The sequence below is a fragment of the Naegleria gruberi genome (assembly GCF_000004985.1).
Source record: "Naegleria gruberi genomic scaffold NAEGRscaffold_51, whole genome shotgun sequence".
Classification (NCBI taxonomy): Eukaryota; Heterolobosea; class Eutetramitea; order Acrasida; family Naegleriidae; genus Naegleria; species Naegleria gruberi.
The window spans coordinates 1,527-15,937 of record NW_003163276.1 but is presented as its reverse complement, the minus strand read 5'-3'; the positions used below and the strand labels follow the sequence as shown (position 1 = coordinate 15,937).

The following is a 14,411-nucleotide window of genomic DNA, read 5'->3' as shown; positions in this document are numbered from 1 at the left end:
AAACAGTTTAACAATCTCCTGTTCACATCAGGAACAGAGATACCCAATATTTGCGAAATTAGAAGAATATAGAAAGGGATGAAAATCTGAAAACAGATACCAGAAGGTTTTGGTGTAGAAATAATAACTGATTAAACCTAAAGTATTAGAAAGAATCCAATTAGGTAGTTTATAAAATCAATAATGTCGCCGATCAGTTTCATCTACCATCATTTCAATTTCAATAAATGCATTTCTATTCCTTGATAACTCTAATTTTAATCTCTGGGGTTCCTTCTTGTAGAGCTTTCGTTTCCTAGATGTTGAGTTTTCTTGTTCGTGAACTTCTTCTCCTTTCTTTTCTGATTGCATTGAGGAATCACAATCCACAAATTGATTCCTCAAACATGCTAAACTAGTTTGTGCTTGACCCATTGATGCATTCTTACCAATCACACGCCAATCATAAACCTCAAATACTATATCAATATTTTCAAACGTAGATTGCTTGGGTATCTCGAATTGAAACGTTTCGTTATATTTTGGATTTAGTGTATCTTTTTGTATATTCGTCCTAAAGTGATCATCTGTATTTGCAAATTGTTTGTGATCTATTGAAACGACCACATATGGATCAGATGTATAATTCGGATCAGTATGTTTGTTATCCAAGTTAGTTATTTCAAGTATTGTTACGTGAAGTACCATTGTATTGATGTGTTAATATGTTAATATATTTGTTGTTATTATTATTATTGATGAATATTTCAACTACTAGTAGTTGTTGTGGTTGACAATTTAGAAATAGTCCGATATTGAAACTAATGTTTAGTAACGTGTTTGCTGTTGTTATTTTTGTTATTACTGATTAATTGTTGATGTTATGCTTTCAACACAAGTAGAGATAACACCAATAATTTCAAATCAACTGAATTTCCTCCTTTCGTAGAGAAAATACAAAAAAACCTATTCGATTCCGAAAATCCTAAATATATAATGATTCTACCACCACAATATTTGACTAAACAAAATCAAAAGTAGCAGATAATTTCAAGAGTTTCAATTTTTCAAAAAACCAGGTCAGAGTACAACAACAAAATTGTAGTAATACAACACTAGTGTGTGATGTCTTGCGTTTTTTTTCTATGGTGTTATTTTTTTAAAGAGGAAGCAGCCTATGATGGATGATAACGCGGGAAGAATAAATTCGTGATGATGAATATTTAATTTCGTGATGATGATGCAAAGATCCAAGAACCAAACCAGCAAGAGAGGCAATGGTTCAGAGATTTGAATTTTTTTCAAAGAGATGAGAGGAAAATGATGATGGAGAATGAATTTGTTAAATAAATTATTTGGTGATGATGAAATTCTTCATGTATTGTTCTAGAGTGGAAAGCAGACTGTTAGAATAGTGTTGGTAATTTCATGGTGCACGTCTAATTTGGGATAGTTTGGACAATTATATCCATTCTGTTAATTTATGTTTTATTCGTCACTCATCTTGGATGCACTATTTCCATTTGGTTCTTCTTTCTGTTTCTTGCTAGCTTTAATCTTCTTTCTGTCCTTCTTTTTATCTTTAATTTCTGTTGTTGTTTCGTCTGATTGCTTCTTATCCTTCTTTTCCTTCTTATCTTTCTTATTCTTTTTCTTTTCTTTCTTTTCAGTCTTTTCACCTGGTTCTGTAGTTGTTTCGGTTGACTTGTTCTTTTCCTTCTCTTCCTTCTTTTCCTTTCTCTTTTGTTTCTTTTCTTCCTTCTTTTCCTTGACAACTTGTTTTTCCTTATCTTCATCTCTGAGGAATTTCTCTTCTGGATTCCAATTACATGGTTTGAGTGAGAGATTTTCAGGACCAACTCTCAAAACGAATGAAATTCCACCCCTTTCCAATTTTCTATACTTTGATTGATTAAGGTAATTTGCAACTTGCTTTTCAGATGAGAAGAGACCATAGATATCTCTATTATTTCTGATGGCCTTGACACAATCTGGGAATAATTCCTTAAACTTTTCATGTGAAATATCAACTTCTTTTGGAAGTAAAAAGACAAGAACTCTTGGATCCTTCTTCTTTTGTTTGGTGACTTCTTTCCATTCTGGTTTGGCAATAAATTTGGCTGCTTCTGCTCGTAAGGTAAATTTGAATCCATTGATAACTTCTTGAATCTTGTATGCAAGAATACGTTCTTCTCTACTATCAGCTGTTTCCTTACTTGATGTTGATTCGGATGTTTCAGTATTAGTTGTTGTTGATTCTTCCATTGGTGTATCTTCCTTTGATTCTTCCTCCTTTGGTGTTTCTTCTGTTTCTTCCTTTTCTTCCTTTGGTGTTTCTTCTTTTTCTTCCTTTTCTTCCTTCTTCTTTTCAATATCTCTCTTTCTCAATTGCTTCTTCCTCTTCTTTTCCTCCTTTTTGAAATATTTCAAACAATCTTGTTCCTTACTAAATTGAATTCGAAATATATTCTCACAAGGTCTCGACATTTGTACACATTCAGGGAAGCACTTCTTGATATCTTCCTTTGTAATGGTATGTATCTTGCTTGAATCCATCAAGTGAACATTCAATACTTGGAAAACAGCTGGAGCTTTCTTTTTTTTAAACTTTTCAACCTTTTTCTTTTTTCTCTTCTTGTTTGCTTCCATTCTCTTTCTCTTCTTCTTTTCATCCAAGGCTAATTGTTCTTCTTCAGTGAGAGGTGGTCGTTTTTCTCTCTTCTTTTCATCGCTTGTTGTGTCCATTTGTTGAGTTTCCATCTTGGTTTCTTCCGATGATAATGTTGTTGTTGGGACTGATTCCGTAGTTGTTGTTGATGATGATACTTCTTGTTGAGTCATTTTTTTATTGTTAAATTATTGATGATTTTGTTTGGTGTGTTGAGAAATTTGTTGAACATTAAAAAGCTCACGCCACCAACAACCGTTAAATAATTTTAAATAATTTTAAATAAAAAATAAAATTAATGTAGCTAAATTGTGAGACTGTAGAAAGATATATGGATCGGAGGAGGGATTAATAATTTTTATATTTAATTGTATAAATTATTCGGAACAGTTGTGGAGATGGAGCTTATCATATCATCAATTAAAAATTTGAACATTCACCACTTCAAATCTCTGCAAAAATTAAAGATTAATTGATTATTAATACTAACATACAGGAGTTGCCAAACACACTCTTCCACTAAGGACGGACTGGATTTGAATGATCAACAAACATGAACTAATTTGGATCCAATATCATAAGGAAGGGAGGACAAGATATTCCACCATACAAGATTCTCATCATCAAAAAAAAATGTCAAAATTCATTTTGCTCATCTCTGCATTGTTTCTAATTCTCACCTTTGTGCATGCAAATGTTCCTCTCCGAGGTCTTTCACCACACAAACAACAACCATGGATTGGACTTGGAGATCGTTTACTTCATACATTTTTTAGTAAAACTCCAATGCCTTTAAACATTACACAAGCCAGAAATTCATCCGATTGGAATACACCAATTGAAAATGGGGCATGCATTCCAAATCTTGGATATGGCTTCATTAATGATAGAATTGTTGTTTATTATACAAAAGCTGGTCAACTGGGTGGTTTTGGTGTTAGAGTTCATGGAGTTTTAAGTCAATTGGAACAAGCTAGTTTCTGGAAGAGAGTTTCACCTGATGTTTATCAAATTGAAGTTTCTACTCGTGATCCAGCTTTTGCATGCTCTGGGCAATTGGATACAAAAGGAGGAGTTTTAGGAGATCGATTATTGGTAGCTCCAAATAGTAAATTTCCAATTTCAGTTCCATTAACAGAAGCTGAAGCAGATAAGGCACAATTTACCAAAGGAGGGTGCATTACGGGCATGGGGTAATTTTGAATATTTATATTTACATTATTATTAACATTATTTATATTTAATTATTAACATTATTTATATTTTTAAATTTTTTAATTATTTTTTTTAAAAAAAAAAATTAAAGTACACATTGGGGTTTTGACTTGGTTGAACATCCAAACTTGTCAGGTTACAGTTACACTCTAATGCCAGTCATTCCAATGTACCATGATGGTTTCGTCAGTGCAATCCTATTCTATACTCATCAATTACAAGAATTGTGGCCAGTTGGGCAATGGGAAGGTCCATTCATTCCATCATTGTTTTGTAAGAATTTCTGTTCAGATAATTGCATGGAAAAGGAGAGTTCATTTAGAGTATTCTCAACCATGCACTTTTTATTCCATGATGCTAGTTTGAATAAGTGTGATGATAGATGTCCATCCATGAAAAAGAAATAAATCTAGTCCAAGTGGGTTAAATAGCCATCTGGAGATATTCTGGAATTGGAATGTTGTAATTTACAAAAGTAGTTCTAGTTATCCCTTCCACATACCATTTCCACTACCTAAAAAGTTTAGGTGAATATCCATGAATTTAACATTTTCAAAATTGGTCTTTCTCAACAAGATCAATTGCTTGTAGGCTACACACATTTTAGAGTGATCAGGATGATGTCATTCACTGTTACCTTAAACTAGTAAAATTAATTAAGGTTTCTAAAGAATTTAATATTGGAAAAGCTCTCTATACTGTTGATGTATAAAAGATGGCAAATACCAGAATAGTCTCCAATCTCACCGTAACACAGTGCACTGTATTGTGAGATTTCGGTGGGAATGATCCTTTCTTCCTTGTGAAAAGACCATTGAAAATCAAGTGCACAAGCCATTATTTATTTCACAATTAAATTTCCTAACGAGGAGGTTACCCTCCCAAATTGGAGTTGTCACTACAGCAAACTACAGAGCCCTACATTACATTTCCATTTTCAGTAGATGATAACGACAAGATTGTGCAATTTTCACAGTTAAAAAAATGTCTACAGCCAACGGATTGTTGATGATGTGCTTAGTGGTATGTTGTCTATTGTTACATGCCTTTCCATCTCTCAACGGTGGTGGATGGTCTTGTGCTGCGGCAACAACCAATAGCACTTCCACTACTTCTGGTAATGTCAGAGATTGGTTAAATTCATTAAAGAAAGAGGCATCTGCATTAGAATTAACCGTCTCTCAATTGGAAAAGGTAATTGCAGTATTGAGTAAGGCAAATTTCACATCGCTCTCAATTCGTCAAACTCAATTAAGTAAGGTAAAGAGAGCTTATGCTACTCTTTCAGAAGAAATTCAAATTTTCAATTCTACATGTAATGCATTTGATGGTCCTGATTGTAATATTGTAAAATCTTCATGTGATGTCAAATGTTCTGTATGCTCATCTGCAGGTCAATGTTCAGTTTGTTCAGGAAATTGGGATGGAGCCACATGTTCCACATGTAAGAGTGGTTGGACAGGATCTAATTGTGATGTGCAAACTCTCTCTTCCACCAATAGTATTTTCACATTTGGAAGTGGCATTTTGAAATCCTGTGCTGAATATAAGAAACAATTCAATGATTCTGCAGTGAGTGGTTTGTATTGGATTAAACCTGATGCTACCAAATCAGAATTTGTGGTCTATTGTGAACAATCTGCTAATGGAGGTGGTTGGGCACTTGTTTCATCAAGAAATGTTCAACTAGCTCCATATTATGTTGATATAGTCAATGTAACCAGTGATGGTGCTTCAATGAGAGATGATAAATGGGCCATGTTGAGAAGTGCATCAACTGAGATCATGTGGAAAGATGCAACAGGAACAGGTTTTGCTGTTTCTTTAATTTCTGTTTGGACAGCTCCGGGAATTTGTGTCCCATTGAGCACTAAATTGACAGATCTTTCACTGGGTCATATAGAAAACAATGGATGTGATGGAACAGGTTTAGATTATTGTCTTTTTGGAGGTGGTCCTCTTAATCAGAATTCTCATGTGTATAATCTATGTGCAGGTTCAACTTTCAAGCAATGGACATTTAGTGGTTCATATTCGGTAATACCAAAAGCAAATATGTATGTGAGATAAATGAATTGTTTGTTGATTGGCCATCTAATTTTCTAGAATAAGTGTTTAGTTTTCTTTGTATTGGACATAATTATGATTCATTTAAAGAAAATTTCCATTCCAAGCTAAATCCCAAATAATTATTCCACATTCCACTCAACAATGAAAAAAAGTCTCAAGAACTTGATCAACTAATAACAGCCATCGAATCCAATAACTATTGGCAAGTTAAACATTTCTCCCTCAACAGAAAACTATTCAATATGCGAATTCATGGACGAAACGGTCAATCCCCACTCATGGTCGCAGCACAACAAGAAAATCTCGACTCTGAAATAATCAAATGCTTAATCTCTGCCGGTTGTAACATGGGCATGAAAGATTTCGATGGAAAAACTTCATTTATTCACGCGTGTGAAAATGGAAATTATGAAATTGCTAAAATAATTTATGAAAAATCTGGAAAAGGAAGGAATGCTATAAGGTTTGTGTTGAAGGGGGAAGATCCTTTGACATTGGCAGTTAAAAGTGGAAATGAACAATTGGTCAATTGGTTAGCAAGTACTGAGATAATTAGATCGAGTAGAAAGAAGGCACTTCTTGTTTCGATTGAAAAGGGTGATTATTGGATATTTAAAAGTGTGTTTGATCATTGTTGTTTGGATGCAGATTTTAATTGGTATAATATTTTGAAAATGTCATGTGACAACATTAAGATTGACATGTTAAAGTTGATTCTGCCAAAATGTAAAGAAATAGGACCGCTAGAATTGGAAAGTTATGCCTCACAAGCAACTATGCCAAATGTCAGAAATGAATTTCTGCTAAACGCCAAGAAGAAACGTCAAGAATTGATTTGGAAAGATCTCAAACCTGCTTTTCTAATTAGAGAAAAAGCAAAATCTACTAAGGCGACACCAAATTCTCAATTATTACTTAATCATCCTTTGAATTTAGTATGCGATGACAGTTTCCATCTCATTTGTAGTTTTCTTATTACGAAACCAGTCGAAACTTCTATTCGCTACTTTATTGAAAAGAAAGATGGTGTGAAAATTTGGCACTTTTATGATGGAGGTCCAAGTCATCGATCCTGGAGTGATTACGATGGTGGTGAAGACAGCAGTGATGATGATGATTATGATTACTATGATGATTATTAAATCAATTTAATTTGCTTTAGTTCCAATCGAATAGTTTACAATGAGTTTGACGAGTTTACAATAAAAAATCAATCAAATATCTTTGATTTATTTACAGATAAGGCTAATGTTTGAATTACCAATCCAATTAAACAAATTATCATGTGGGAAAATAGTCGTTTCACAACCAATTGACTGATAGGTTTTTCTGGCATAGTTCAGCATGGAAGCAAGATTGGTGGTATTTTGAATATTTGGCATGGCATTGAAATGAATGATTCTTACACAACTTGTAGAACACTCTTTCCATCCAGCATGTTGCAAGTTTAGTCCACAATCTATTCGATGGAACCACTTTCCTCTTGTTTTTCTATCAATTACATTGAAAATATCCTGATCTGCAAGTTGGGTTACTCCAACATCTTGGATAGTTTCTTCCAATATTTGTTTCCAAGGATATTGTAATGATTTTCGAATATCTATTAGGATGACTCCAGAATTATACGAATCATACTTGTACCAATTACTCAATTCTTTACTCATTCCAATAAATTCATCCTTTTCGAATAATAAGAAATTCTTCCACACCTGAATTAATCCTTCAAATCCGTGCACTAAAAATGTGTCAGCGTCCAAATATAAGAATCGTTGAATTTTGTGTTGAAAAAATTGTAATAATTTGAGTTTCTTTTTGGCAGATGAGGCACTGTAATGAGTGGATTGAGTATTGATGCTCAATTCTGATGAACTGTAAAATTTGAGAGTTAACCTTTGGCAAGAGCTTAATCTGTTTTGTAAACACTCAATTGTGTGATTGGAATTAATGAATAGATGAATGGTTAGGGATTGAGAATGAGACTGAGAAGGACACGGAAGAAATGCAAGAAGAGGAGATTGTACCTTTGCTGAATTTTCATAAATCGTTACGACATGGATTTCGTTTGTAATTGCTTCTGTTTCCTTATGTGGATAATGGTTAAGGATTGAAAACAGAAGATTTCTCTCAGCGAATAGAGTCACCAGCGAGACAACCATAACAATTAGTATCAGTTTAAGTTTGTAATTCATTTTTATTTACCTATTAAATGAAAGAGTTGTGGTGATTAATTCAAGTAATGATTTTGACAATTAGATTGGACTGAACTGTTCGAAATGCAAGTAGTACTATTCAGTGATTCATTTTTGGGATAAACCAAATACGTAAATGAAAAGGATCTATTTATTTCTTCTTAGAAACAGCCTTTAAAACCTTTCTACTCTTCTTGGCAAACTTGGCTTCATCCTTGGCAATTTCCTTGGCGAATTCCTTACCTGTAACGGTAATATCATAGGCACAATCCTTGAGTTTCTTTCCAGTCAATCCTTGCTTAGCACAAGCCTTCTTGGCCCACTTTGGAATTTCAACAACAGCAACAGCGTTCTTATTAACCTTAGCAGCCTTTAAAACTCTGAAAAGACCCTTTCCTTGTCTGCCCTTACCATTGATAATCAAACCACGTCTGAATTCAACATCCTTTGGAGAATCAACTTGGACATCCATGTAACTCTTTCCATCGTGGAGAGTGAATCTTTCACCAAAGAATTCAACTCCATCAACGGACTTGATAATAAATCTATTTTCACTCTTTCTAATAAGAGAACCTCCTTCAAGTTCATATTTCTTTCCAATCTTGAATTCAGCTTCTTCCTTATTAAGGTAGAATTGACCATCCTTAGAATCGAATTCAATAACATCAGTTCCAAGCTTGATGGCAGCACCAATATTAACAGTAGCCTTCTTATGCCACTTGCCAATTCTGACATGAGCAATAAATTCCTTATCAACAGTTTCAGCTAAAATATAATCACCCAATCCATTAAAAAGTACATCCTTATGGGCAGCATTGCTGGCATGCAACAAACTGTAATGTGGGTCACCTCTACCTCTTCCGAAGAAACGTCTTCTTCTACGTCTTGGTCTGACAACTGGTGGTCTGACAACAACTGGTGGTCTCACTGGAGGAGGTGTTGGTCTGACAGGTGTTGGTGTGACAACTGGAGTTGGTCTAACAGGTGTTGGTGTGACAATAACTGGTGGTCTAACTGGAGGTGTTGGTCTGACTGGTGTTGGTCTAACAGGAGTTGGTCTAACTGGTGTTGGTCTGACTGGCTTTCTAACACAAGAACAAGTTTGACATCCTCTTCTATCAGTCTTATAGCCATGGGCACACAAACGAGCACATTTACGCTTTGGACATTCAAAGGTTGGTTTAGTTGGTTTAGTTGGAGTGGAAGGTTTTGGCTTACAATCACAAGTGGTACATCCACGAGCATTAACCTTATATCCATATGGACAAGCTCTCAAACATCTGAATTGTGGACAAGAAGATGGCTTACAACGACAAGTATCAACACATCCATTTGAATCGTAATAATATCCATTCTTACACAACAATCTACAAGTGAGTCTCTTTGGACATTTTGGAAGAGTTGGAGTAGATGGAGTAGTTGGATTTGATGGAGTGGTTGGAGTACTTGGATTGGATGGTGTTGATGGTGTTGTTGGAGTGGAAGGAACAGTAGGAACAGAAGGATTTGTAGGTTCTTGTGGTGTTGTTGGAGTGGAAGGATTTGTTGGAGTACTTGGATTAGATGGTGTTGTTGGTGTAGATGGATTTGATGGAGTGGAAGGATTGGTTGGCAATTCAGGTTTAGTATCACGATCACACTCGGCCAATTTTCTAATAGTATCAACTACTTCATCATCAATAATAACACGTCTCTTGCAACGTTGAGGAATGGCAATTCTAAATCTCTTGGCAATACGCAAAATACGCTCATTCAAATAACGGCTAGGGTTCCACTTGGTTTTGAGTTGTTTTTTTAATTTTAAAAGGCGGGAAAGTTCTTGTTTGAGAGGGTTTGATTGTTCTTCAGCAGCAAATGAAGATTGAGCTGTGAAGATCAAACACAAAAGCAAGAAGATAGCGATCAAGAGAGATTTTGAACGCATGATTTCTGGCAGGTAGGTCTGTGAAATTTTTTTTAAAAGATGAAAGCGAAGTGGAAGGTGAGAAATTGTGTCAATTTAGTTGCATTTAGTCGTGTCACTCGGAAATGGAAGGACATCGTTTGAATTGACAGGTTGATGAGAAGTTCTTTTGGTATTGTCTTGGTTGACTCTTACAATACTAAAGCACATAGTATTCTGAGTTTAAAACTTGGTTATTCTAGTTATTCTATATTGTGCAATAATAATTTTATAATGAAATTCTCCATAGTAAGAAATTGGAATATGTTTTTTCAATTTTTTAAAAAATTTTTAAAAAAAATTTCATCACCCGTAACGTCTGATGAACAGCATGATTAACCTCCACCAAACTTCCTTATGATCATCTCAACATGATCTAAATAGTAGGAATAATAGTAATTTTTATTGGTAGATTATCATGAAATTGGATATTATTTTTCTTGATGGAAAAATACAAGTTGGTGCAGTGATCATCATCCTATCATTCTCCAACCATCAATGATATATTTCCGTAAGCAACATAACAATAGTATTTGTAAAATTAATTTGTAGTGAGAGTTGCAAACTTGTTCGGAATGGTTAATAGATTCCGACAACAACCCAACAACATACTTCATCAGACAATCTTTCAATATTTAGTAATTTATATTACAATACACCTAATGTTGTTGGCAATGAAAGAGAAATAATTCAAACCAATTATGTGAGCATCACTGCTATGCAAAACATGTTCTACAGCTCTTCCGTCTCACGAGCAGTTTTTTATTTGAAAATGAAAAACATCAAATATGCAGGAAACATGAATTCAGAATGATCCCTGCCAGAGTTTTAGTAAATTGTTCAAAACAATGAAAGTAGTTATGGATCAAAACATGGAAACAATATTAGAAATAATAGTATTAATATTCTATTTGTGATTAATATTGAAGGTAATCTTTCATTCACATACGGAGATTTTGATTTACCATCAAATTCATTAATTTCATACTATTTCATGTTTCAAAGTTCTGAAAAGAGAGGTTTGACTTTCCAGAAGGGCAACACATACATGTATTTGAAAGACAGAACAGATGTTGCTTGGATAATATTTAATAATATTGAAATTGTGAATTTTAGAATATTTTCAAAAATTATAAGTACCTCTTTTGGTTATGCTAATTGCTAATTGACGTCCTCACTATTTCAGCATATGAATGATGTAGATTTCAACACTAAGCCTACAAAAGTTAATTTTATTGTTGAAAGTAGTGAACTAATCAGTTCTAACATTTTAACTACAGCAACATATCTAACATTATTCAAAGATTGTAAACTCGTTGGCAAGTTATTACAAGGATGCTATATAGAGCTGAGAGGAAATAATCGGATTGTTTTTCAAAACAATTTCATGGAAGATGCATCTGTAAATTTACCAATCTATGAAGCTAATCTTATCATATTTCAAAATGGGCAGTTTATGAAATCTAACTTAATGGTGGATACCATCAGTGTTAAAGAAATCAAGATACGAAATATACATATTGAAGAATGTACAAAACTTGCAATTGTATTTGTGTTTCAATTTTCTGAGGATTCATCTTTCAAAAGATCAGGTGGTTCTCTCTTAGTACGAAGTGCACAAAAGGTTGAGAGTATGAATGTTGATTTTGATGGGAATGCTCAATCTCAAGCCATTTCAGGAAAAATAAGTTCACCTATTTCTTTCTATATTGTAGATGATTTATCTATGGTAAATGTTACAATCCAAAATCATTACAGCAATGACGTAAAAACTGGTTATACAATCCATGTCAGATAATACAAGGTTTGAAGTTATTATTTACAAATCAAATTTTATTAATACTGTATGTAAAACCAGTGGATGCGCACTAAACTTGGATATGATGTACAATTTACAAATATCTGAATAATATCTAATACTGCATTTCAAAATAATATGCAAATGAGTTTGGAGGTGCCATTTATCTTTTGGGCAGTAATAATTATCCTAATTACATTCAAAATTGCTTATTCACTAGAAATAAAGCAGTCCTAATTTATTGGCAGCTGCTGCTAAGTTTACTGACATTAGAGCAGTTTTGAAAGTTGTGAAACCAGGAGAAACATTTTTCGTCAATGTAACTGCCCTGTCACTAGATTCTGAAACTATTCCATTGAATTCAAATATTATACAAAAGGTATTGTTCACATTCAGAAAAGACTGTCATTATTGAGGAAGAAGGAGATTGATTCATGTAAAATCGTTGATTTCGGATTGAGCTTACCTCTCAGCTTACCTGTTATTTAAATAGGAAACAATTCGATCAGATAATACGAGTAATAGTAATACTGATAAATCTCAAAGGGCTCCCAAAGTTGACGTGTATAGCTTTGCTATTATAATGTGGGAATTATTTTTCGAAGTTTCTCCTTATTGTAAATCAGAGAAAGCCAAGTATCAATCGGATAGATCAATTGTTGATATCATCTCAAATGTTTTAAAAGGGGAACGACCAAGTATTCCATTTGAAAACGAAAATGAATTGAATGAATGGTTATTACTATATCCAGTGCATGAAAACCAATCGAAGGAGAAAAGTATGAAGAGTGTGCTCAAGTATTGTGAACTTGCATCCAAATCCAATGGAAAGACCTTCCTTCTCGCAAATGATTCAAATATTGAATGAAATTTCACATTAGTTAACATTTAGCCATTTTTTAAGAGTTAAAACAGTATCTGAACACAATCTCACTATTTCTAAATGAAAAATTTTTAATGCAAATAGAATGTATGATTTATTGTAAATACAAAATGAAGAAAATCAATAAAACTATTAAATAAATATTTTGTGAAATTGTTATGGCTGATGAAACACTTCTAGTACTTCCATATCTATTAATTGAATTGCTAATGGGAGGGAAAAAAAAACTACTTTCATCAAGATTAACTCCTCCAGATGTACATTCACAGTGCTGTCTAGAACAAGAAAATGGACTTGCTGTGCAAAAATACTCTTGTTGTGTAGAATATTTTTGGAACTTTGGTTTGATAGTAATTGTCAAAGGATAATACTCATCAGGAATAGTAGAATTGTCTACCAATCCGAATCCGGTATGCATTATCGCAAAGAACTTTGAACATCCACAAACACTCTGAACAGCATCAGCATTAGGGTACAAACTGAAAGCTGTATCAGGACTGATACATTGATTGTCTGGGTATCTGTAGCGTACACGATCTCCAACAAAAAAATTTTGAATATCTGTTCTTATTGAAGTATTTCCTCTGTAATAAGGTTTATCCAGTGAAACATCAAAAGAAGGTGTTGGTTTGGGTTTGGGTTTGGGTTTGGGTATGGCGAAAACCCATTACCATTTTATTAATGGCTAATATTCAAAACTTGGATCTTATATATGTTAATCAGGGTACAATTTCATCGACAAACTGTTATATGATAATAAAAACTCAAAGTGGTTCTAGAGATAATAGGTACTCGATGAAAAAAAAGTTAGGTTTTCTTCGCATATCTCAATAATTAGGAATATCTGAAATACCATCTACACATAATCAATAGATCAATATATGAGTTGACTAAATCCGGTGAAAAAATTAAAACATAGTTGGAGGCCAAAAAGTTATAAGGCATTGCCTAAAATATTAAGGTTTTTACCCTAGTAGGTCTAAAATTTCAAAGTTGGGCCAGAATGAAATTTTTGATATATTGTAGATATATGTATGAATAGATGATATTATGAATTAATCTTGTTGAATCGGTATATTGAATAAATGACAACATGTCTAAATATTAACTTTTCAACATTTATTGTATTATTATATGAATGTTATTAGAATCATCACCAATCTCATATACATGATGTATAATGATGATATCTACCTTGTAGAAGTGTTGGAAGTATAATATATAATATCCTTAGTATACTGTACTCATTCTACCTTAATTGACCAAGATATTGAGCCATACTATGGAAACACTATACTAATTTATTAAACTCATATATACAGTAGTAAATATCAAATATAATCATATATAATTGAAATAATCATTATTAGACCCATATTCAGACTGTAGGAAGTCAACTTGTGTGAAATTGACAGTACTGGCAATTGAAGGATGAATATCTTACATGACTTAATTCCACTCATTGATACATGTCTAATTATCATGTATTATGATATATAATTGAAATAATTGAAATCTATCATATATATAGGGAGATAATCAATTAGGATGAAAGTAGGGGAAGTTACGCTCACTTTTTACCAGGTAAACACTTTCAATAGGGACCTATATATTTTATTTGATAATATCGTATATCTATTTATTTTATCGACAAATAATTGATACCA

General features: G+C 33.3%; 7 protein-coding genes across 7 annotated transcripts in view; 3 read left to right on the top strand and 4 right to left on the bottom strand.

Annotated features, from left to right (window-relative positions):
• Positions 1-177: 177 nt before the first annotated feature.
• On the bottom strand, positions 178-687 carry NAEGRDRAFT_72073 (uncharacterized protein; the record flags this gene model as incomplete). Its single annotated transcript, XM_002672663.1, has 1 exon — positions 178-687. The coding sequence occupies one exon, from the start codon at positions 685-687 to the stop codon at positions 178-180; it is 510 nt and encodes a 169-aa protein (XP_002672709.1).
• Positions 688-1,467: 780 nt separating this feature from the next.
• On the bottom strand, positions 1,468-2,820 carry NAEGRDRAFT_51985 (uncharacterized protein; the record flags this gene model as incomplete). The annotated part of the gene is made up of 1 exon (XM_002672662.1): positions 1,468-2,820. One exon carries the CDS (start codon positions 2,818-2,820, stop codon positions 1,468-1,470), a length of 1,353 nt encoding a protein of 450 aa, XP_002672708.1.
• Positions 2,821-3,273: 453 nt separating this feature from the next.
• On the top strand, positions 3,274-4,308 carry NAEGRDRAFT_81112 (uncharacterized protein). Its single transcript, XM_002672743.1, has 2 exons — positions 3,274-3,840; positions 3,954-4,308. The coding sequence occupies exons 1-2, from the start codon at positions 3,281-3,283 to the stop codon at positions 4,267-4,269; spliced, it is 876 nt and encodes a 291-aa protein (XP_002672789.1). The 5' UTR covers positions 3,274-3,280; the 3' UTR covers positions 4,270-4,308.
• A 538-nt stretch (positions 4,309-4,846) lies between these two features.
• NAEGRDRAFT_72070 (uncharacterized protein) lies at positions 4,847-5,932 on the top strand (the record flags this gene model as incomplete). Its single annotated transcript, XM_002672742.1, has 1 exon — positions 4,847-5,932. The coding sequence occupies one exon, from the start codon at positions 4,847-4,849 to the stop codon at positions 5,930-5,932; it is 1,086 nt and encodes a 361-aa protein (XP_002672788.1).
• Positions 5,933-6,174: 242 nt separating this feature from the next.
• On the top strand, positions 6,175-7,074 carry NAEGRDRAFT_72069 (uncharacterized protein; the record flags this gene model as incomplete). Its single annotated transcript, XM_002672741.1, has 1 exon — positions 6,175-7,074. One exon carries the CDS (start codon positions 6,175-6,177, stop codon positions 7,072-7,074), a length of 900 nt encoding a protein of 299 aa, XP_002672787.1.
• Positions 7,075-7,161: 87 nt separating this feature from the next.
• On the bottom strand, positions 7,162-7,596 carry NAEGRDRAFT_72068 (uncharacterized protein; the record flags this gene model as incomplete). The annotated part of the gene is made up of 1 exon (XM_002672661.1): positions 7,162-7,596. The coding sequence occupies one exon, from the start codon at positions 7,594-7,596 to the stop codon at positions 7,162-7,164; it is 435 nt and encodes a 144-aa protein (XP_002672707.1).
• Positions 7,597-8,255: 659 nt separating this feature from the next.
• NAEGRDRAFT_59128 (uncharacterized protein) overlaps positions 8,256-14,411 on the bottom strand; it is a 7,682-nt gene continuing 1,526 nt past the window's right edge. Inside the window, exon 2 of the mRNA XM_002672660.1 lies at positions 8,256-10,063. Within this exon, the coding sequence (XP_002672706.1) occupies positions 8,273-10,045 (1,773 nt within the window). The 5' untranslated portion in view covers positions 10,046-10,063 and the 3' untranslated portion in view covers positions 8,256-8,272. The remainder of the gene's footprint in view (positions 10,064-14,411) is intronic.